Genomic DNA, 23,767 nt, shown 5'->3' with positions numbered 1-23,767 from the left:
ACAAAACTACTCTTACAGGTAAGCAACCATTTAGTTTTAATGCCACCTTTCTATGTAATTAACAACATGACAATGTCTCAACCGGTAGTCATTAAATTAGGCAAGTACATAAGAGAAACAATTCAATGTAAAATGAAGCGTAATAAGGGAGACCACAATAATGAGAAAATGGGTCTGTTTTTAGTGGAAGTAGTTATATCATCACTACGTTATGTGCAGGTGTAACCCAAACGCTTGCATGCACATATGTGGTCGTGGAGAAGGTGAACGGCATAGGTGAGACTGTACAAAGGTGAGGTAACAGCAAAAAACGGAGCAATAAACAATTTAGTTGATGATTAAGAAAACGGCCCGCAGGAAATTCATAAAATGATTCAGCTGGACCTCAGGACCTCTTCAGGATGCCTTTCCTTCCACCTAATTCATTCTAATCCAAGGTCACCCTGCAACCATCACAGCACTCCTCGTATTCCAGTGACCCAGTCCTGATAATGACCTGAAATTGTACAGGTTGAAACGTCGTCGACCTTCCAGCACATCTGTGGGCGTTATTGTGGTTTCTTTAAACAGCTGAATAATTGTTTGAATACCCCTGGAGGTTCGAGGCCTTGAGTCAATTTTAAACCAATTACACTTTTCACTTCTCAAACAAAACTAGCTCTGCTGTATTCGGGTGTTGAAGCACACCCTGGAAGCAGTTGGGATCCAGGGTGGTAACCCAATAATGAAGCGTGTCACTAACTAGGTCACTTGTGTGAGGGTTCTTTAAAACAAAATAACAGAAAAAACATACGGTTCCCTCCCTTCTTTCATTTATCTTTAGTTCGAGACCCCTCAAGAGTTTGGGTTGCATAGGTAGTTAACTTGTTGTTTTGTTTGCTAAGGAAATTCCACTGTTTTTGGTGGTATTCTTTAATGGCTGATTAGTAGAGCACTGGATTTTGTCTTTCCAGTGAATTGACCCTCCTTAATGTTAATTGAGTTGGGGTGTCAACACATTAACCTCTGTGGCTGAGGTTTAAACACTTACTGTTAGGTGAATACGCTAATCTAATTGCACTCCTCTATTAATTGGGTACTACTACTTGCTAATACTGCTCGCTGAATGTATTCAAGGACTTTTATATTGATGGTATTGAGGGGAGTGATTCAAGCATGTGAAGCTATGAAAAGATCATTGTTGGGTCACGGTGGTTTTAGAAAAATACCATTCTCGTCTAGTTTATCTATTTCCATTAGTAGATTCCTTACCATTCATAGCAGCAACTCGGTCAATCTTGTGTTCTACTTGAGCCCTATACAGAGGTTTTTGAATGATAAAAAGGAAATCAGGCAGCAGATGGTACTTCTGTACCCTGTTTTCCCAAACGGCCAATTGTGAATAACTAGGATAAACCAGATTTAGAGCATTTTTCAGTCATACTTACCTTTGTTGGAAACGAGTTTTCATTAGAGAAATAAAATGAATCAATCTACCTTGCTTTAAGTCAGAAAAGGCATCCACAAAAAATCCCAGCAGTGGCTTGTGAACAGTCATTCTCTCACCCCAGTTGCAGCATGGAAGATTTTGTCCGATTTTAGATTTGCTGAGCAACAGTAATAGTTGTGTAGCAAGCCTCATGTATTTAATACAAATCATAAATGTATACATATAGCCGTACGTAAATGGCTCGGCTTCTCCTTTTCATCCATTTTTCTGTTCAGCTGTCGTTCACATTCCATCACCACAACATACAGCATGGTGTGAAATGTCAGCTGACTTTCAGCCAGTGATGCTCTTTTTACCTTTTCATGTGCACTCTCCCCCAAGTATAAATAGAAGTGCACTTCAGTGACCGGGCTGACGGGCCCAAACTTTAACTAGCCAATGCCTTGTTTTTTTGCCATTCTCTTTTTTTTTTCCAAGTAATTCGGTGTATTTACACTGTCTTCAGGTATGAAGAATTCAAATCTAGTGGTATCTTTTCTTTGCACAAATAAGAATCGTTGTTTGATGTGTTTAGGATGAACCCCTTAGCTGGTGGGCCCCGACCGCCCCCCCCCCCCCCCCCCCCCCTGCTGAGCTCTTTTTTTTTTGGCTATTTGGTGTAGTTTGCGCTTAAGGGTCCATAACTTTTTTCACATAAGGTATCCACGCCAAATTTACACACTGTTTTGTCTAACACTGGGGCATATAAAGGTACCCAGGGTTTTTGACCTCCCTTGGAAGGGAACGAGAAATCAGCCAAAGTAAAGCAACATTTCGGGGTGTTTGGGAAAAGATGGTAAAGTGCTACAGAAGAAAGTCTTTTTTTTTCCCCCCCTGCAAATGGCATCAACGAAGGGTTTGCTAAAACTGCCATCTTCCCAGCTTTTCAGGAACGGACAGACTTGAATCAGAAGACCACTTTTTTAACACAGTTTTGACATTTTACAGGGAGATTGCCTATTTTTAATTTTTTGTGTGCTTTCAACCTCCTTTCAGTTTGTAGTGGAAATGGTTTCGAAACCCATAGAGTATACCGGGAAACTATACTTTTCTGAAATCTAGACAAAAATCTGAATTCAGCAAGGGGTCATTTGTGTAGATCCTTCAAGGTTTTCCTATAAAAAGTAACAGTTCAAATAAAAACAAATCTTGAAATTGGGTTGGAGAAAAATGGCCATTTGTGTCTACGTTTTCATCTGTAACTTCTTACCATGGCAGATTTTCAAAAGCAATATACAGTTACATCTGCTGGTCCCTTCTTGTTGTGGTTATTTAAAGGGCTTTTAGATTCTCCAAGAACTCGCGGTACTCGGAGCCTACAATTGAACTGCACCTTACAATGGTTTTTCATTGTGTACGGACTATACAACAGATATGGTAAATTACAAAGAATGGAAAAAGGGTATGAAGGAAATCTGTTGCTTGTTTGTACAACTCTGAATTCATGGGTCCCACAGTGGCATGCTTCTTAGAACATTTTGTAAAATGTCTTTTGTGTTACACCATTGCTCACATTTGAAAGGCACAAACTTTGAGATATTCAGTTGGTAATAACACTTGTTCTACTGTTCAGTACTCCCACGTGTCTCCTGATTAAAAATCGTACCCCACTTGTGTGGCTGGGCCTTACGCCTGCAACACCAAACCCCCCAAAACGTGCTTAAGAGACATAATATTTTACCCCGCAGAATGCATATTTTTTAACAAGGTGGCTAGCTGTGGATTTGGGGCACCAGCTCAGCTCTGCTGGCACTAGAGAAACCTACCAAACCAGCACAATTTTTAAATGCAGACACTCGGGGAAGTCCATAGTAGGGTGACTTGCGTGTCTCTCACCAGGTTTCTACCCACAGTCCCATGCAAAACTCAAACATTGCCTAAAAAACACGTTCCTTGCATTTTTGTGAGGAAAAGCCCTGTTATCTGCAGGTAGCCACAAATCTCCTGCCACCCAGCATTCCATCAAGTCTCCATAGAAAAACAGTGCCTCACTTGTATGGGTAGGCCTTAGCCTGCGGCACAAAAAGGCACCAGGCTCACTGTAGATATCACATTATTTCTCTGAAAAAAATGGGCTTTTTGCAATGTGGGTAGTTGTGGATTTTGGCCCCGCTCTTTTGGCAACTAGGGAAACCTACCAAACCAGCACATTTTTGAAAACTACTTGGCTCTCATTAGGTTTTTTTTTATTTTGTCCAGAATCCTGTGCAAATCTCAAACTTTTCCTTAAAAAAAAATATTTTCCTTGCATTTCTATGTGGAAAAGTCCTGGAATCTGCAGCCAGCGTTCCCTCAAGTCTCCTGAGAAAAACGGCGTGTCACTTATGAGGGTGGGCCAAGTCCCTTCGACAGGGTAGGGCCCAAAACGTATTGTTGTGATAATCAATCAATCAATCAGCAAATTTGTAGAGCCACTCACCCGCTAGGGTCTCAAGGCGTTTGGAGGGGGGGGGGAATCACTACTGCTCGAACAGCCAGGTCTTGAGTTGCTTTCTAAAGGAGAGATGGCCCTGGGTCATCCGAAGGTGGGTGGGGAGGGAGTTCCATGTTTGGCCGCCAGGTAGGAGAAGGATCTTCCGGCGGTGGATTTGCGGATTCGTGGGACGGAGGCGAGGGCGAGGCTGGCTGATCGGAGCTGGCGGGTGGGTGTGTAGAATGTGAGGCGGCTGTTGAGGTATTTCGGGCCCATGTCGTGGAGAGCCTTGTGTGCGTGGGTGAGGAGTCTGAACATAATCCTCTTGGTGACGGGGAGCCAGTACAGGTCTTTCAGATGGGCAGACATGTGGCTGTGGCGGGGGATGTACAGGATCAGTCGTGCAGAAGCATTCTGTATGTGCTGGAGTCTTTTCTGGAGTTGGCTGTGGTTCCGGCATAGAGGGTGTTCCCGTAGTCCAGACGGCTGGTGACGAGGGCCTGGGTGACCGTCTTCCTGGTTTCGGTGGGGATCCACCGGAAGATCTTTCGGAGCATGCGAAGGGTGTTGAAGCAGGAAGACGAGACGGCGTTGACTTGCTTGGTCATCGTGAGGGAGGAGTCCAGGATGAAGCCCAGGATGCGGGCATGGTCCGTTGGCTTGAGTGTGGTGCCCAGTGCAGGGGGCCACCAGGAGTCGTCCCAGGCGGAAGGGGATGGTCCGAGGATGAGGACTTCAGTCTTGTCTGAGTTCAGTTTCTGACGGCTGATCTTGGCGGTGGCGGTGGCGGGGTCATTGGTGAGGGAGAGATCAGCTGGGTGTCGTCGGCGTAGGAGATGATGTTAAGGTTGTGTTGGCGTGCGATGGCAGCGAGAGGGCTCATGTAGACGTTGAAGAGGGTGGGGCTGAGTGAGGATCCTTGCTGGACGCCGCAGATGACTTCGGTGGCCGCGGATCGGAACGGGGGAGGCGGACTCTGAGTTCTTCCGGCGAGGAACGAGATGATCCACTCCAAGGCCGCTCCTTGGATTCCGGTTTTGCTGAGGCGCTGGATCAGGGTGCGGTGGCATACGGTGTTGAAGGCTGCTGAGAGGTCTAGGAGGATGAGGGCCGCAGTTTCCCCGTTGTCGAGCAGGGATCTGATTTTTTTTTTTTTTAGACCAACGGTCCCAGATTTTATTTATTTTCACAAATCAAAACGTAAAACAAGCCAGTAGATCTTACAATGTCATATAAACGACAATCATTACCCAGTCGGTAACATTTTCGACATTTCGGTCGCATATAGGTGAAAATAAACAGTAGCCAGGGAAGATGCTTTAATCCGCAATTCTCAGTCTCAGGAGAAATCTTAGGTTGCAGTGCCTGCAGCGTATGTCACTGCAGAAGGGCCAAAGTGTTCATGATAGTCAACAGCAGTTGTTCCAGGCTGTGTTCCCTGGGTGGCACGGACGATGTCAGAGACAGGAATCACATCCCACATTACCATATGGGATACAGGGCTATAGACGCATGATCATGGCAATATTGAATAAACATTGAAGAAAAGTGAAATGGAACGGAAGAAATCAACATCATCATGAGCGCAGCAGAAACAATGCCAACTGCCAATCAAGAAAATAAAGGAGAAAAATAAATAAATAATAGTGAAATAACGAAAGTAGGAGGGGAAACACATCAACAACAATCGGACTAGTGTTTGCGTGTACAGCAGTGTATCGGTGACACTAATGTTTTATGTAACTCTGTATGTGGACAGTGTGGGGACGGGAATGGTCGTGGATTGAGGATCGCTGCGGCCATGTGGCGGTAGGGGGGAATAATAGTAAACAGACTTTGTCGGGCGTTGCCCCAGCGGCTGGGGGGGGAGAGGCATTTCGGGGGAGGGGGGAGGGAAACAACAGGGGGGGGGGAGGGGTCTGGCTCCGGAAATGTAAGGGTGACGGGTCTATCCCCGCTCCACAACTAAGCGTTCATGTGATACCAGCCTGGATACAAGCCTGATGGTATGTAGTCAGAGTAGTGTCCCACCCCTGGGCAATTGGGTACATTCGAAGTCCCGCCGTCTCCTCTCTGTGTAATGTCACGCTCTCTGCGCTAGCCCAGTTGGCGAATGAGCGACGCCAGTCCACCGGTCGCGGGGGGGCATTATTCTTCCAGCGTTTCGTGATGAGCCGCTTGGCTGTTATGAGCCCCAGGTCCCAGAAGCGTGCCTGCAGTTTGGTCAGCTTGGTCCTCTTGTAGAGCCCCAGTAGGCATGCCTCCCACGTCTTAGGAAGAGTGTCGCCCGTGGCTGCCGCTAATGTGTCAGTGACCGCCGACCAGTACATGGTAAGGTGAGGGCAACTCCAGAGTGCGTGTAGCAGATCCGAGTTCAGGAGTCCGCACCTGGGGCACGCTGAAGAGGCAAGGCCGAAGTAGCGATTTAGTTTGTCCGGGACAAGTACGCGCGGTGTATTATGTAATATTGGATGATCTTAAATCTCGCATTACGAGGAATGTTCCTTGCGCCAGCCAGCACTGCGGCCCATTGTTTGTCCGACCATTCACTACCCCGGTCGGCCGTCCACTTCTCTCGCAGTCGGTGGAGGAGAACTGGGTATGATGGTGCAGCGCCTGCGCCAGCCAGTGCACTAGATGGGAACCATCGCCCATCACGTGCAGGTACTGTATTAACAGATGTGTGGTCGGTTCCTGAGTCAGATCTCCCCACGTCCCCGTCAGTACTCGGAGAAGCTTAGCGTGTGCCAGGAACTGTCCCGCCGGTAGACCTGTGTCGGCGGTCAAAGTCTCGAAGGACAGTAGCTCCCCATCACTATATGTCACCTAGACTGTCCAAGTCCGCCGCAGTCCAACTGCGTAGCACGGATGAGGACATCACGCCACTCCCCCAGGGGGTCCCCAGCAGTGGCAGGTTCGGGGCATATGGCACCGTGCCTTTAGTAAGTCTGAGGCTTCGCACAAAGCACTGTCTTGCGACAGCTAAGTAGAGCTGGTCGGGAGGCCGGCCCCGCGTCAGGGGGTGGAAGAGCGTTAGCACCTGAGGCAGGGTCAGGGTAGTGTCTTCCGTGGCCGTGTCCATCAGGTTCCTGCCACTAAGCCAATAGTCAACCCACTGCAGTTGAGCCGCTAGGTAATATAGTTCCTGATTGGGAACCGCCAGGCCTCCAGATTCCGTAGCCGCGTAGAGGGTCCTCAATGCCACCCGGGGGCGCCCTTTATTCCAAATCAGGCGCCTGGTGAGGGCTTCCAGTCCCTTGAATATACGCGTCGGCACATACACCGGAAGGTTAGCATAAAAGTAGAGGAGCCTGGGGAGCATTATCATCTTTGTCAAAGCTACTCGAGCCGGCACATTCAGTGGGAGGGAGTTCCAGAACGTGACCTGGGCCGACAACGAGGAGATGGCTCTCACGAGGTTGCCCTCTAGGAGATCAACGGGGTCCCGATATACGAGGATCCCTAAGTACCGGAAGACCGTCGGGTGCCACCGAAGCTCCTCGCCCATCATTCGCACTGCACATTGCGGCATAGTTTCACTGAACGCATAGACCCCTGATTTTGACCAGTTGACACGGAGCCCCGACATATCCCCGAACACCCGAAAGATGGCTGTGAGTGCCGCAGGTATGCAGGTGAGGTCCCTGACATATAACAGCAAGTCATCGGCATATAGAGACACCGAGTGTGTCCCATCCGCCAGTGGGATGCCCCAGGCGGCTCCGGAGGTCCGGAGCAGCGCTGCCAACGGCTCCATCACGAGCGCGAATATCAGGGGAGAGAGGGGACATCCCTGTCTGGTGCCTCTCCCAATCCTTATTCTGTCGGTAAAAAGCCGCCCGGTCCGGACTCGCACCTCGGGCGCTTGGTACAGGAGCCCCACCATCTGGATATAGGCGTCGCCCAGCTCATACTTTTCGAGCACCCGGAGCAGAAAGGGCCACTCCACCGAATCAAACGCCTTTTCCAGATCGAGTATTATACACCCTGAGCATGGCCAGTTGGAGATCGCATAGCGTTGGACTCTAAAGAAGCGACGTATGTTGTAAGACGTGCTGCGGGTGGGCACAAAGCCATTCTGGTCAGAGTGCACCAGTGTGGGAACTAGGGGCGCAAGCCTCCGAGCCAATGTCGCTGCCAAGATCTTGTAGTCTGTTTTAAGGCGCGCTAACGGTCTGTACGATCCCAGCTCGCACGCTTCCCTGCCTGGTTTCAAAAGGGAGATCACATTGGCCTCGTTCAGAGACGCCGGAAGTTCAGCTTCTTCAAATTTCCGCCTTGTACACTCGTAACAGTTCCGGTATTAATAACAAGGAATAGGCCTTGTAAAACTCGGCCGGGAGCCCGTCCGGGCCCGGCGCCTTGCCATTAGAGAGGGAAAAAATCACCTCCCGTAGCTCCTCACTAGTAAGAACCGCTCCCAACTCCGCCTGTTGGGCGCGAGTGGCCGCAGGTAGCTGCAGTGTCGCTAGGTAGTCTGCAATTTCCACCTCAGTGGCTCTCAGTCGTGAGCTGTACAAGGACCTGTAATGTGCTGTGAACGCCTCGTGTATCAGCATTTGGGTGAAGACTTCAGCGCCCTGAGTCGTACGGATCGAAAGCACCAACGCCGATTGTGTATCCTGACGTATCAGCCACGATAGGAGTCTGCCTGGCTTGTCACCCGTGTTGTGGGTGCGTGCAGAGTGTGCCGCAAAATTAAGGTTTTTCAGCCTCTCCATCAAAAGGGCGTGATCTGCCCTGGCTGTAATCAACTGGGAGTCATCGCCCTCCACCGCTTCCCGTTCTTTGTCTAGTAAAGTCGCCTCCGCTGTCATCAGATCCCGTTTCACCTGTCCCCGCAGGCCTGCCTGCACACCGAGACAGCTCCCTCGGGTCACTGTCTTAAAGGCGTCCCACTCAATTTTCGGGGACGAGGCAGAGTCGCCATTGTCCTCAAAGTATTGTATTATCCTCCTGGACATCTCCTCCCGGAATGGCGTATCGAGTAAGAGATCCGGCTGCAGGCGCCACGTGGGCACAGGCGGGCGTGGGCGCCTCCACCCGTAATCCAAAGTGTGTGGGTTGTGATCAGAGTGTGTCCGCCCCAGGTAATCTGTTTCTGTCACGTGAGGAATCAAGTCACGGGACATCATATACCTGTCTAATCTGACGTGTAATGAGTGGGCCCCAGAGAAGTAGGAGTATACCCGGGCGTTAGGGTTCCTAACTCGCCAAGCATCCTGCAGGTTCCACTGTGACGCCCAATCAATAAGGGCCCTGGAGGTTGCTTGGGCTGGGGCAACAACCGCCGGAGGAGACGAGCGATCGAGGGAGACATCTAGTACGCTGTTATAATCGCCACCCAATAATAGAGGCACGTCAGACCAAGGTGCAATCACCGTCGACAGTCTCGCCAGGAACCTCCCCTGTTCGACATTTGGCGCGTAAATGGAGGCTATAACTATCTGTTGCCCGTCCAGTCTGCCCTGTATGAATACATAACGCCCCTCTGCGTCAATGTTGCTATGTGTCAGTGCAAATGGAACCCCGGCCGTACCCAAATCAGGGTCCCGCGCGCAAACGCTGAGAAGCCTGTGGCATATACCTGCCCCCTCCATCTACGGCGAAGTGTGGCGACCTCCGCGGCTGCCAGGTGGGTCTCCTGCAACAATGCGATCTGTACTTGATGTCTTCTAAGATAGGAGTACACTTTATCGACGTGAGGGTGTGTGCATGCCCCTGACATTCCAGGTACAAAATTTAACCGTAGTCATCACAGTTTCCACATCTCCCAATTACCCCCACACAGATGGCAGGCCCACTATGCGTATATTGTTCCTCCGGGCACGCCCTTCTGCATCCTCCGCCCTGTCCTCGAGAAACTCCACTCGATTGAGGAGGTCACGTACGTGCTTATCCGTCTGTACCAACTGGGGCGAGGCCTCCGCCATAGTCTGTTCCAGGACCGAAGTTCGTTCGGATAGTTTCTTGTGGTCCGCCCTGAGGTGCGTCAAGTCCACTGCCACCTTGTCTATCTCGGTCTCCAGGGAAGTACGGGTCAACTGCATGGACTCTTCCAATCGCTCCATGGCCGCCAGCATGGTGTCCAGTTTGGAGGCTGTCTGGTCAGCCTCGGGGTTCTTCGCCATCTTCCCCTTGTTCTGCGCCCCTCCGGTTCCGGTCCTTGCTCTAGTCCCTCCTGACATGGGACTGGTCAGCACCGCAAGGCGGCCGGGACGGCAGGCCCCCACAACCAGCACTGCAGGGTCTTGGGCGTGTTGGTCACGGGGTCCGGCACTCCGCGTCGCCCACTCCGGACGTTGTATAACTGGTGAGGAGACCGCAATCTCGCCAGGGCACCCGGGATCCCGCTCAGGGAGGGTACAAAGGTTGCGCCGCAGTTGGTGTAGGAGCGCCTGTGCTCTACTGGATGTCGCTTCAAATGGCGCAATGGTGGCTCACCTCCCGGTAGGCCGCGTGTAGACTAGTCAATCCAGGCCACACGGCTGCTCCGGCTGCCCTTGTTCCTCCGGGTTCGGGAGGATCAATCCGTCCGGGTGGCACAGGACAACACCAATGGCGGTGTAGGGCGTCGTGTCCCTCGGCGTGGGATGGATCACGGGGCGCTACGCGTGATATTCACGGGATCCGCACCTGCGTAGTCGAGTTCAGCACCCTTGGTGTGCACTGCGCCACCATAAGTACGGCGGAATCGCCTTCCAGCAGGGCTTCACGGGTGTGGCTGTGGCTGCTGCTAAGTGTGGGCTGGATCCCCGGACTCGGGCCAGGCCCGACGCTGGCTGGAAACCACCCCAGGGTAGAGAGAGGACAGGGGCCCAGTTCGCTCGAGGGCGCCGCCTCCACCGTCTTTGGCAAGGGCTCTCGGGCAGCAGGGTCACTGGTGGCCCCAATCGATGCGGTGCGGTCCTTTCCTGCGCACCGTGTGGCCCAGCGGGGTGTCCCTGGCACAGCCGACTATGTGGGCCGATGCTCCGGACCCGAGCGGCCGAGGATGTCAACTCCGTCACTAAATGTAGGGGCTCCCGGGCAGTGGGGTCGCTTGAGGCACCAGACGCTGCGGTGCGGTCCTGTCCCCCACCCCGTGCTGCTCGGGGGTGGGTGTGCGCGGTGCGGCCTACCTCGAAGGGCCGGATCCCCGGGCTCGAGTAGCCGGTGCTGCCGTCCGGAAGCGGGCCCCGGCCGGGTAACTGCTGGGGCTCCCGCCGGCCGGAGGGTCCGTGTCACTAATCTCCCCAAAAGTCTCTCAGGCGGCGGATCTGGCTCCCGGGCACACTCGGTGCGAGTGTGGGCCGGCTACAGTGAAAAATGCCAGAGAAATGGCCCGTGGTAGGGGAGCCCCACTCGGAGCTCAGCCCGGGCACGTCCGTCTACATCGCGTGCTAAGCCACGCTCCCCCGTCGAGCAGGGATCTGATGTTGTCGGTAGCTGCGATGAGAGCGGTCTTGGTGCTGTGGTTTGCTCGGAAACCGGACTGTGATGGGTCGAGGGATCCGTTCGTCTCGAGGAAGGCGGAGAGTTATCTGTTGACGGTCTTCTCGATGACTTTGGCTGGAAAGGGGAGGAGCGAGATGGGGCGGAAGTTCTTGAGGTCCGTGGGGTCCGCGGTGGGTTTCTTCAGGAGGGCGCTCAACTCGGCATGTTTCCAACTCTCCGGGAAGGTGGCGGATGCGAAGGAGCTGTTGATGATGTTCCGGAGCTGGGGTGCGATGATGGAGTCGGCTTTGTTGAAGATGTGGTGTGGGCAGGGGTCGGTTGGGGAGCCGGAGTGGATGGTGTTTATCAGGCGGGTGGTGTCTTCGGTGCTGACAGGGGTCCAGGTGCAGAGGCTGTTGCGGTGCTGACTGATGCTGTTGCGGTGCTGACTGATGCTGTTGCAGTGCTGACTGATGCTGTTGCGGTGTCCCAGAGTGCAGCAGTGTGAGGCGTGCAGCAGTGTGAGGCGTGCAGCAGTGTGAGGCGTGCAGCAGTGTGAGGCGTGCAGCAGTGTGAGGCGTGCAGCAGTGTGAGGCGTGCAGCAGTGTGAGGCGTGCAGCAGTGTGAGGCGTGCAGCAGTGTGAGGCGTGAGGCGTGCAGCAGTGTGAGGCGTGAGGCGTGCAGCAGTGTGAGGTGTGAGGCGTGCAGCAGTGTGAGGCGTGCAGCAGTGAGGCGTGCAGCAGTGTGAGGCGTGCAGCAGTGTGAGGCGTGCAGCAGTGTGAGGCGTAGAGGTAGAGAGGTGGGTAGAGTGAGAGAGGTGCAAAATACATTTTACAAAATGGACATTTGCATCAGCATGCGAAGGTAGGCCTAATGAGTTTGCCAATGCTTTTTAAATGCCCTCTTTACTTTAATCTCCTATTTTTAGCCACATTGAATCAATTGTCTTGTATAGAGAGACTGATTTTCAAAATGAGCTGTGGGGTAAGGTAAATGGATGTTAAAATGTTAAATATGAAAGTAAACCTACAATTAAAATTATTTTACTCCTATTTGTGAGCTGAACATGCTGCAAACCTAAATCAAAATAAGACCTAGGAAAAACATGAGTATTTTTGTTTCACTTGATGTTTTGCACAGCTTCAAATATTATATGCTTATGTTTTTTCAGGCACCTGTATGGACATATCTATCTTGTGCACTAGGCCTTTTCATTTACCAGTCACTTGATGCCATTGATGGGAAGCAAGCAAGGAGAACTAACAGTAGCTCTCCACTTGGGGAGCTCTTTGACCACGGCTGTGATTCTCTGTCAACAGGTACTTATACACTTAAGAAAAAAAAAGAAATGTAATTAATCAAATCCTCACTAAACATACATTTTCTAGTAAATAAGATATCACTGAAGGGTGTGGGTAACGGGCCAAAGATCACTGTGATGGTGGTCCGTAATAAAAATCTTGCATTGCTCTCCATTTCTTTGTTCGTTTTAAATCTGAATATTCTCAATTACAGTTAACTGAGGTAATTTATTTCATGATTGTGACCCTACTGAATCATTTGAGTATGCTGTACCATGTTGGTTTTGATTTTAATGAGCTATACTTGCTCTATCTGCTGTTCCTTTTATATTGACAACCCCTTAAACAGACACTCCACTTAAACAATTTCTGCATGCTCTGCATCTGTTTTTTGGTGTTCCCTTTCTCTCCCCATCATTCGTCGGATATTTTTCCTTTCCTTCTACTCCACTATATATTTTAGTTTAGTAATTATATATCGATATACAAGTCTATGATGTTAATGTACTTGGAAATGTATTCCAAATAACATTATCTTACTGGCAGCAATGTTACTTTGATGCCTCCTATGGGCAATTTGCTATTTTTTGGCCAAGCCATGATACATGGGCTCTTCAATGAACAAACCTGTAATCTTGTGTCTACTGTTGAGCTCCTAGTTTTATATAAAATGCAAGTGTCACTAACGCACACTATGGACCAGGTGTGCTATGTTTTGATTATCTATTTTTGTCTTTGCCCATAGATCCACTAAAGAATTTCATAATTTTTTTTTAGATTCTGCACCATGCCACCACTTTTGGTAAAAGGAGCACTTGGCTAGGCGGTCTATAGATGAGGGTTCTGCAGAGAGTCGTTTTAGGGTTGGTCTGAAGCTGGAAGTGGAGAGGTTTCATGTGGGTCATAGCGTCGTCCAAGTCTGTGGTTGTCTTGCGGAGGGATTTTTTGTGAAGTATGGCAATGCCTCCTCATGGGCGGGTGGGGCAGGATCTTGTATCAGTCAGGAATGGCCGTTGCGATGTCAGGAGTGGCGTGGGCATTCGTCCAGGTTTCTGTGAGGAAGGTGAGGTCGTGCGTGTGGGTATTGAGGAGGTCCCAAATTTCTATAGCTTGCCTGTGCAGGGAGTGCACATTGAGGAGGATGCAGTTAAGTGATTTGTGTGCTGTGGCGTCAGGTAGGCTGGGGTCTGCTGCGGTGTTTCGGAGGTGGGTGAAGGTGTAGCACCAGTGTTGAAAGGAGATAAGGCCTTGGGTGTTACTCTGTGTCGAAAGCTGGCAGTTGTTGCTTCGTCTGGGTTTGAGCACGTGGAGGGTGCTGGAGTCATAGTGGAGGCAGGTCAGAGTACCAGGGTCCATGGTGCTGGTCGCGGGCAGGCACAGACAGGCTTACCTTTGGCGCGCCTGCAGTGTGGCTGCACACCTGCCGCCATTAAGCAGGGTTCGGGGGGAGGGGCGGTCAGTTGGGAGGTAGGAGCGGGTAAGAAGGATGCGCTGGAGAGGGAAGGGCGGGAGACAGCAGCTGTGGGGAGCGTGGGGAAGAGAAAAAGAAAAGATTAAGCAAAAAAGGGACGGCAAAAAGAGCAAAAAAGTGAAAAGAGGACAAAGAGAAAGAGAGCCAACTGGGTACAGAAAAAGAGCAGAACAGCAGAAGAGCAGAGTGCTCTCCCACTGGACCACCAGGGATGAGGCTCAGGCAGAAGCTTGCGGGTGGAGGAGGACCTTGAACACCTACCTGGTACAGAGGCTCCCGGCTCCAAGGGCAGTACTTTAGCGATGGAGCTGTGCCGGGGGAAAGCAGTCACACTGACATGGTCAGTAGTCTTTCTCTTCTTGCCACTCAGCAGCCGCCATTAAGTAGGGGAGGGCGGTCAGCTGGGAGGCAGGAAAGATTGAGACTGGAGGGGGAGGAGCTCTGGGGGCAGCAGCGATGGGGAGCGCAGGAAAGAGCAGAAAAGAAAAAGCAGGAACAAAAGAGAAAGGGGGAGCAAAAAAGCGAAAACAGGGCACAGAAAAAGAGCGGACGAGCAGTGTTCTCCCACTGGACCACCAGGAAGGAGGCACTGGCAGGAGCCTGCGGGTGGTGGGACCCGAACACCTACCTGGCATGAAGGCTCCGGGCTCCGAGGGCAGTACTTTAACGGTGGAGCTGCGTGGGGGGAGAGTAGTCACACTGACCAGGTCTTAAACACTTGGCACTTGAATTCTTTCCTTTGTTGGCAGAAAGTAATGCCTCCCGAGCATGCTTTTCGTCTCTACACAAGCAATATGTTTATCCTCCGGTAATTAAAAAGGCAGAATTCCTTTGCGGAAATCTACATGGATTGAATAGGAAAGCAACGTTTTCTCATTTCTGTGGGGTTTTTTTTAACAAGGAGACAGCAAACATCTTTTTCTGTTTTTGTTTTGTTTGCTGACCAGTAAGTCGTCAAACATATGAACCAGGTGGCATGTCTTACCTTAATATATAACGTTTTGAATGTTTTGGAAACTATTAAGAGAATAGGTTTGAAAGTGTACAGGAGAAAATACCAGTCACTATGTTTTATCCCCATGGTCAGGAAGCCTTTGCTCTCAAGCAGGCAATAGCGTTTATGTTCTACCAGCAGCAATAGTTAATTTTTCAACCGTATTCTCTGTATTAGAATACATCGCTGATACATGCCACATTTCTTTTCAGTCTTTGTGGTCTTAGGAACATGTATTGCAGTGCAACTCGGGACAAATCCAGACTGGATGTTCTTCTGTTGTTTTGCTGGAATGTTTATGTTCTACTGTGCGCACTGGCAAACCTACGTCTCTGGAACCTTGCGTTTTGGAATGTAAGTAATTCTTCATAAATGATAAATTGCAGTTACATGACTGTTACACTGTATTTCATAATATGTTTTTTGTAGCTATGCTTAGGGAAGGATACACCTGTTGGCACAGGCACTGAAAACCAAGTTCATTTTGATCAGTTAACGTTTCCATCGATTTACCCAGGGAAATTCTGGCAGACAATTGACCAACTGACGAACAGTTTGTTTCTCTCGAGAGTATAGTTCTGTCAATGTAGACTTTGTATTGCTCTTAATAGATAGTTATTTACGTTCCATTTTAAATAATTTCGTTTACTCAAAACCCAAAGTAAAGATTACACGTGGATGAACCGCAACCAATTCTTTAAATGCTCCACTCAGACTTTAGCAATAAGCCTGTCAAACCTTCAAATGTGATCCGCATTTCATAGTAATAGCCTTATAACCGAAACATTCAATAATTTCTTGAATGCATCACTACAGTTTTTTGCAAGATCAATAGCTTGGAAGGGCTGTTAAAGCTCGTGGGAAATGCAGCTCTATTTATGCAGTGACCATAAATGTAATCCCTTCTAGTGGAGTGAATTTTTCATATACTATGTTCTATTTTGTTGAATTATGGCAATAAAAAAGTACCTTAGATGAAAAGCCTCAAAAGGGCTTCCCATTGAGCTTTTCAGCTGCCTTTTTATGTTAACAGGCACTATTTTCTCAAAGGTGTAAATTCCCACCCCTCTTACGTTTATTCTCCACAAAGATCCATTTATTATTTGAAGCAACTCTCATCCCCATCGCTCACAATGTTTTCAAGGTTTAAAAAAAAAAAAAAACTAAACCTCCTTACTTTGTTAGACATTGTTGTTACACCTTTGATCGTGCAAGACTCTACTCTCATTTGTCTCTTTAACCTTCCATGTCCTCTATGAATTAGGCCTCTCTTTTCGTCTTGTCCTTCAGAATACCAGTAGTTATCCCTTTTCACAGAACTCATTGTTGCTAGCTTTAGGTCTGGGGTATAGAAACTTGTAGCACCTTCCCAGTGTGGACTTGGTAGTATGCTGCCTCGATCAAGATATGACAATCATTGGAGGAACCCCTATCAAAAGGGACAACTCAGGTTTTTGTTTTGTCCACATTGAAATGTTTTATATTTCTTCATTGCAATCAATGGACTTCCAGATACTACTGCAAACATGCTTCCTTGCTTCTATACCACTCAAACAAAATGTTGGTCAATCTAGCCAGCCCTTCACCCTCCTTTCCTCTCTCCCTTAATAAATGGTCTGCCTTAGGGTATCTGACCTGGTCTGTGCCTCCCTTTCCCATCATGCACTCTCTCCAGATTCGTATCTTTCATTAATACTCATAATGCAAAATATTTACCATTGTGAGGCTTGAATGGTCAACATAGAAATGAGAAGCAATATTTAAGTAGATGCTTTAATACTCTGGCCTTTCCACCACATTGTTTAGGTGTGTTTTGAATGGCCAGTGAGTTTGAAAGGGTTTAGGCCTGCAGAGTAAGCCTGGCCGGACAACTACCCTACGCTTTCGTTGTTTGCGCTACTTCGCACTACGCGAATTCCACGTAGCATTGTTTGAACACGCGTAGCGCAGCAGTAATTTTTTGCTTGCTCGCGGTCCTCAACGTCAAGTTAGCGACCGCGAGCAAGCAAAATGACAACCCGATGAGGCTTTTTCCTCGTTCGCGATCAGCAACATCAGGTTGGCAATCGCGAGCGTGAAAAATAAACCTCCCGGCGAGATTTCAACGCGGGGCGGTCAGGTTTCTCATTGCGTGTGGTCGCGTATGCTCGCGACCACTCGCGATGAGAAACTACCAGTCCGTGTTGAGAAAGCTGCAGCTCGAGTAAAAATCTACTCGAGCGGCAGAAAACGCCAGCTCGCACTGTGCAAGATGCTCTTTTCAATGATTGCACAGTGCGGACAAGCATCCGGCACTGTGCAATCATCGCGTACAGCGCACTATGCAGTTCGCGTAGCGCTACGCGTAGCTAGTGTACTGCGAAGTGCACTTTCCATAGCTATGCGTAGTGCTACTTCGCGAACTACGCCCAGGATTACTGCAGAGCAGTTGTTTGGGAGATGGATGGGAGTCCTTGGAGAACCTTCTCCTACTGACAAAAAAAAGTAAAGACTTTTCAACAGATTTGCAGCAATAGACTGAGAAAAACATTAAGGCCCATAAGTTTTCATTTTTCAGTTTCCTGAAGGTCTTTCACTCTGGCAGCCGCCTAAGGAGCAGTTTCTGTGCTTATGAAGTGCGTAGCAGTATCTACTGACACCCTAGAAATACCCTAGATTTTAGCTTCAGGGCACCTCCATTGATAGTGATGAAAACTGGGTGGTCCTGTACGCTTGCAGGATCCTGAAGCCCCTTTCACAATATTTAAAATGTAAGCTTTTTTCTTCAGCAAAACCTTTTTGCTTAAAGTATACATTTATATTTTGTTGCCTATCTGGAGGATACATCAGCCACATTTTTCAAAAAGGTTGTAAGTAGTTTCAAAATGTCTTTAGATAAATCAAAATGACTAGAACAACTTTAGAATCCTTTGTTAAAAGAAAACCTAAAGTATGAGCAGTGTAGCTTGATAGACGGCAGCCTTCACAGATTGTAAAACTGCCGTGCTCCATTAAGGAAACCCACTACATTGCTATCTTACCAAACCTTTTTAGGGGCATACCCGTACTCATTTTTAGTCTCCTGCGCACAGGATCCTGGCCTACCGAGCTTCTTTTCTTTGGTGGGGGAGATGGGGTTCTCGTTGGAAAACCTTTTCAAACAACCACCACTCAACATCTTTTATGGTTCAGGTGTTTCTCCTTGCATCTTTACAGTTGGATTTTTTTCCCTGAACAATGTCATCACATTTGGTGAAATCCCTTTTGAGTGATAGGAAGTAGGCAGTATCGGGCCCCATGATCTGGGCATTTTGTGTCTTCCCCATAACCATCTCGCTCTCAAATGTGTAAACTTAAGTACAGAGATGAGGTTGAATACAGATGCCAAGAAACCGCTTCAGGAAAATCTGAAGATTGGGGAAGAGTGGCTTTTTCTAACATAGCTACAATTACCATCTGTGATTGTACCTTTAAGAGGAGATCCATAAAGAGTCTTCACTGTGAAAAATGTTACTCGTGTTTGGTTTTAAGGTTGATTGAGAGTAGTGAAGAGATTAACCCCCTCATAACCATGAGGACCTGGATGGATTCAACAGAGACCCAATCAACTCCCCATGGCTATTTATAGAAGAACAAGCCTGCATAGAAGTAAATACTAATGCAGAACCAAAGAAATCGATGAAATTGTGTACTCCTGTGCAAAAAAACCTTTTCTCATCTATAGTAATTATGAGAATGTATTAATGTTCTTATGTGGAAGTGCAAATAAAAAACACGAAGACATAATCAGAAGAATTTTTTAAAAAGTCACGTTCATAAGTTAATATTATATGAACACTTCTACTGGGCAAAGCTGAAAATTGGCTCGTTTGGTGGTTTAGATTTTCTCCCCTTTCTTCAGGACTAACACTTCCAGAAACAAATCTGATGCGTCCACCATTTAAAACATTCTAGGACAACAGAACAAATTATAACAACCTAATAAAACCTACGCAAACATATGTTGCTAAAAAAAGCATAGGCATTCATTTATTTATTTTATACATTACACAACTATAAATCACATTCCTCATATCATTCACCATCTCACTTAACAAGCATACAGAGTTTCTTAGCATCAAACAAACTACTGAAACCTGCAATCCTCATCCTTCCAGTTGTTTTGTCTCTTGAATGCATATAGAATTGAGGTGGCAAAAGTTTAGTCTGTAAGCTTATCTGAGTTATTGTTTCCAACTAACATTCTTTTGGCCATGTCTGGATTGTTACCTTTACCAGTACCTTTTTATTACCCTAGTTATTTAGCTTGTGCTGCAATACTAAACGTGGTATGGAGAACTGGGGGTTCTGAGGTCCCTATTTCAAGGGCTTATACCCGGTATTGTCACTGTGATTTTACACTGCTTATGGTTGCTAGGAGGGTATCGTGAGTGGGCAGCAGGGCGCCGTAAGTGTGCTGCAGGCTGCATAGGGGTTCACACAATTGATACTTTAGGACCCAGTCCTCCACTTCACTCAAATGACCTCTTCAGTCATCAATCTGTCTCCCTCCTAGGGAAGAACTTTGAAATACAGGTTAATTGTATATGAAGCCCCCTGAAAGCAAGCAGTGTTTTCTTCTTTTTCATCATCAATTTTTCTAGATAATTATGTATTTAATTTCTCTGGTTTACTACCATAAGAGCAGACTAAAAATAATTTTTAAAAAGTTGAAAAACCAATACTGTGCTACATCTGTGGTTTCTTCCAAATAAACCCTATTCCAACTAAGGTTTCAAAGACTGTTTGTGGAATAGGAGAAGTAAGTTCTCAAATAAAGCTCTAAATGAGCAACCTAAAATGTAGGATCATTTTCTAGCCTCTAGTCCTAGACCTAGAAGACGTGTGAATATTTCCACTGATAAGATAGATCCAGTATATAAAAAATATTTGGATCTGATCTTATTGAACTGTGTGCCACCTGGGACGAATGATGAAATATGTTTCTCTTTTAAAACAAATGTTCTTTAACTTCAGATAATTCACCCTCCTATCTCAGTCATGATGTTGACCATTCAGAAAGTTCTGGCTTTATTTGTATACTCCTAGCAACATACCACTCAAGATGACACTCGTGAGTTATTAACCACAATTTTAAGTGTTTTAAACTCTCAAAAAGTAGCACATTCACCTAAATCCACACAAACGAACACACTTTCTCACGAAGGATTCAGTAAATGATTCTGAATAGGATTCACCTTATGATAACAGTTTTTTAAATGTCCTAATGAGGTAATATATAGGAAAACCCTTAATTCCTCCACCTACAATTAAAAGCCACGAAGGAGATGCCAAAGAGGATAAATGCCTCTGCAAATACATAATCTTTGTAACAAAACCGGGAAAGACCAAATCGTTATAAATGGCCCAAAAGGAGAAGAATCCATAAGGGACACCCCAAAGTAAGAATCACATCCGAGATCGAAAAACAAGTTTCATTAAAGAGTCGGTCTTCTAATACAGCTACAAACTCAGTCCTTCAGCTGAATCCTATGTCTCTGTCACAGAGAATGCCAGAGTAATCTCTTCACCTCAGTTGTGTGGTGATTTAGGCCTGGTGCACTTCATCCAATACTTCACTTGGCCGAATGCTGTAGTACATTTATCTAAGGTGGTATTTTGTTTTACAGCTAACTTTATATTGGAAAATCTATTTCCTGATGTGGACAATGCCCAGTTAATGAATTGATAACACATTTTACACTTTATTCCCAAATGTAGTGTTTTTCAGTGAACTGATCTGCTCTTGTTACATTTTTGTTTCTCAATTTTTTTAACTTGGTATCTTCATTGTCCTGCTGCTATCTGTTTGGCTGCAGTCTGTGCCTTGATCAGAGCACACTTGGGCAACATATGTTGATATGGTAATAATGTGCATCTTGTATCATCCAGCTGTCCTGGTTTCCATTCTATAGGGACTGCCCATTATGCTCTTCCTGAGACCATCAGGTTAGAGACAAACTGCTAGCAAATAGTTGTATCCAGTGGGGTTAGATGGATATCTCTCGTTCCAAAAACAATGCCGATTAAGTAACAGCAGCCCTCGACTCTTCCAGTTCATCATCAAGGATAGAAATAAAGATGTAGTCACTCACCTGACACAGAGTTCAAGGTTACCTTATGGAACATTGTGGGCCTACATAAACTGAAATCCCGGTCTCATGTAGATGACATTTCCAAATCCAAAATAATTTGACTCCAGGAAATGTAGTTTAACTAATGATTGACATTCAGTATTTAATTTCATATAATAAAGATTCATAGCCACCTAAAATGAGTCATGCAAAAGGGGGCTTTTCAACTCTATTAGATATAGTTTTTAACTTGAACTGTGCACCTATTGCTAGTGTCTTAAATGCCACGTATGCACTGAAAATAGATTTATCTTTCATTTAATCATTATCTAATTCTGCACTGTTATTTAATATATGCCCCCACCCCCGCAATTGCCACAATTCGACTCTAGTAGTCATGGTGGCTGTTATTGTAAACATATAAAAATATGTAACCTGACCCACCAATCATTTTTGTAGGTGACTTCACTGCACGTTTCACAACAATTCCTATGCCAAAATTCGTTTAACGCTGATGGATGATATATGAGGACTAAATTCCCCCTTGATTTACAAAAGCTGAATACACATCAGAGGTAAAACCTTATTAAATTGGGGATTTACATTGAAAGTCACCAGAATATATGGACCTGTTAGGGTGACTCACTGTGTTCACCTATGCAAGATAAGGGTGATCTTAATCAACCATGAAGTATACTTTGATTTTCTACCTTCATTCTAGAACATACTGTGAATGATCATAATTCTAAATATAGTTGATATCTAGTATCTTTTCCATGGTCAAATTAGTACAAAGGGCAAGCAAGTACATCCAATATAAAGATCATATCTTATAATGGGATGACAATGGCTCTTAGAAATCTGACCTCTTTATTAACTATTTTCTCGGAGATAAGTCTGACAGCCCTTGGTATTAAGGGATTTGTTAATTTTATCTCAATCTCTAATATGGTTCATGTTCCTTATGATAAAAGAAGTATTTCAACTCCACTCTCGCTAAAAGGCAAGCAAGAGAAATAAAAATAGTTCTAGCTTGGTACCATATATACACAGTACTTTAAATGAGGGAAATGTGCAGCAGTTTGGGTTTAAGTTGTCTCCATGACCGGAGTAGAAAAATGTTACCTGTGGGAGAAGAAACTTGTGCCCGCCTGCCAGGAGTAGGGTTTAATCCTGGACAAGTGGTTCTGCGGCGGGCTCACTGTGGTGGGCTGATAGGCTCATAGAGTCTAACCTGCAGCATGTTCCTGAACGGCGTGGCATGCACCGTGCAGGAACAGGAGTGCAATTCCAGCGCCCCTCCCCCCCTGCATGCAGCCCCAGGCGCAGCACTGTTCCTCTCTGACATCCTTATCATTACACGGTCACTGCCATGAAGGGGGTGGTGGACAGATAACTTGTATTTTGCTCACTGTGCCACCAGCATATTACAGCTCCCTGACTGCTGCGCGACTGTCACCAGATCCTAGTTTCCCGGTGGAGTCAATGGTCCTGTGGAGGTCAGACCTCCCATCTCGTAATGCTGCAGGTGGGCCCGCTCTGTGGCAGTGGTCGGACTGCCACCGCAAGTACGGCGGTCCTATGGACCCCCGTACTTATAATAAGTCCCTTATCCTATTCATTACCCTTTTGCAATTATATCATTTCAACTGTAGATGGAAATTGATCTAGTATAACTTTAGTTCACTGAGAATTACTTTATCAAGCATATTACGTCCACCAGAATGTCTGTGTAGAAAGTCTCAGTTGAGTATCTCTATCAATACAACCTAATCCTGCTGAATGGGATAGGTTACAATATTTTCTATATAAGCACTGTATTGGATCTCTAACTATTACAACTTTTTGGAGAGGAGAAATGGGCAACATCCCCCAAGCATTGCCTGATGTTGCAGGAAAACTATTAGTGAAAATTCTATTAGGTGCTCTATCAGAATGAGTGGCAGACAATTATCTGTTTCCGTTTGACCAGTGGGAGGGTCTACTCAGGAAGATCAGCGACTTTAGCACAATAAAAGAAAAACATAATCTCTGCAGGAAAATAACACTATTCATATCATTTGTTGATCTCTTGCATGTTTGATAAAGTAAACCTACCACCTCTATGATCCTAACTGTCCAAGTGGGACTTTTCTCTAGTCATACTGGCCATGTTGACCCACTCCACTCTACTACTAGTGTTTGGTTTCCTTGGTCATTACCTATAATATTCAAGAAATATATCTGCAGAAAACAAACCAAGACAGGGATGTGTCCTGGCTCCATTGCTTTTCTCACTTTACATTGCTGACCTAGTATCTGTAGACTAATCCCCCTACTTTATGTGGTAGAAAGATCAACATACTCATATATGTAGATGATAGTCTCCTAATCAATCTGACCCCAGTTCGACTTTAAAATAAATTAAATCATTAAACCAAAAATATTTGGAAAATCTCTTTATTAATGTTACTACAACTAAGATCATGATTCTTGGCCATTCAGCAGCATTGAATCATTGCAGTTGGTGTGTAGATAATCAATAATTTGAAATTTTACACATCAAATAACTCTTCCACAAAGGAATTTGCAAACATACAGGCAGCGAAAGCCTTCAAGTATAAGTAATGGTC

The 23,767-nt window shown here is 46.8% G+C and overlaps 1 protein-coding gene across 2 annotated transcripts in view; it reads left to right on the top strand.

Moving 5' to 3' along the window:
- The window catches only part of CEPT1 (choline/ethanolamine phosphotransferase 1), a 230,728-nt gene that overhangs the window by 59,945 nt on the left and 147,016 nt on the right, over positions 1-23,767 (top strand). For both annotated transcript variants that reach the window (XM_078644128.1, XM_078644129.1), the window contains exons 3-4: positions 12,469-12,616; positions 15,276-15,417. In XM_078644128.1, coding sequence (XP_078500254.1) covers positions 12,469-12,616; positions 15,276-15,417 — 290 coding nt within the window. The remainder of the gene's footprint in view (positions 1-12,468; positions 12,617-15,275; positions 15,418-23,767) is intronic.

The sequence above is a fragment of the Lissotriton helveticus genome, chromosome 5_1, assembly GCF_964261635.1.
Source record: "Lissotriton helveticus chromosome 5_1, aLisHel1.1, whole genome shotgun sequence".
Taxonomy (NCBI): Eukaryota; Metazoa; Chordata; class Amphibia; order Caudata; family Salamandridae; genus Lissotriton; species Lissotriton helveticus.
Note: the sequence above shows the minus strand (reverse complement) of the source record. Positions and strands in the feature narration are given on the sequence as shown.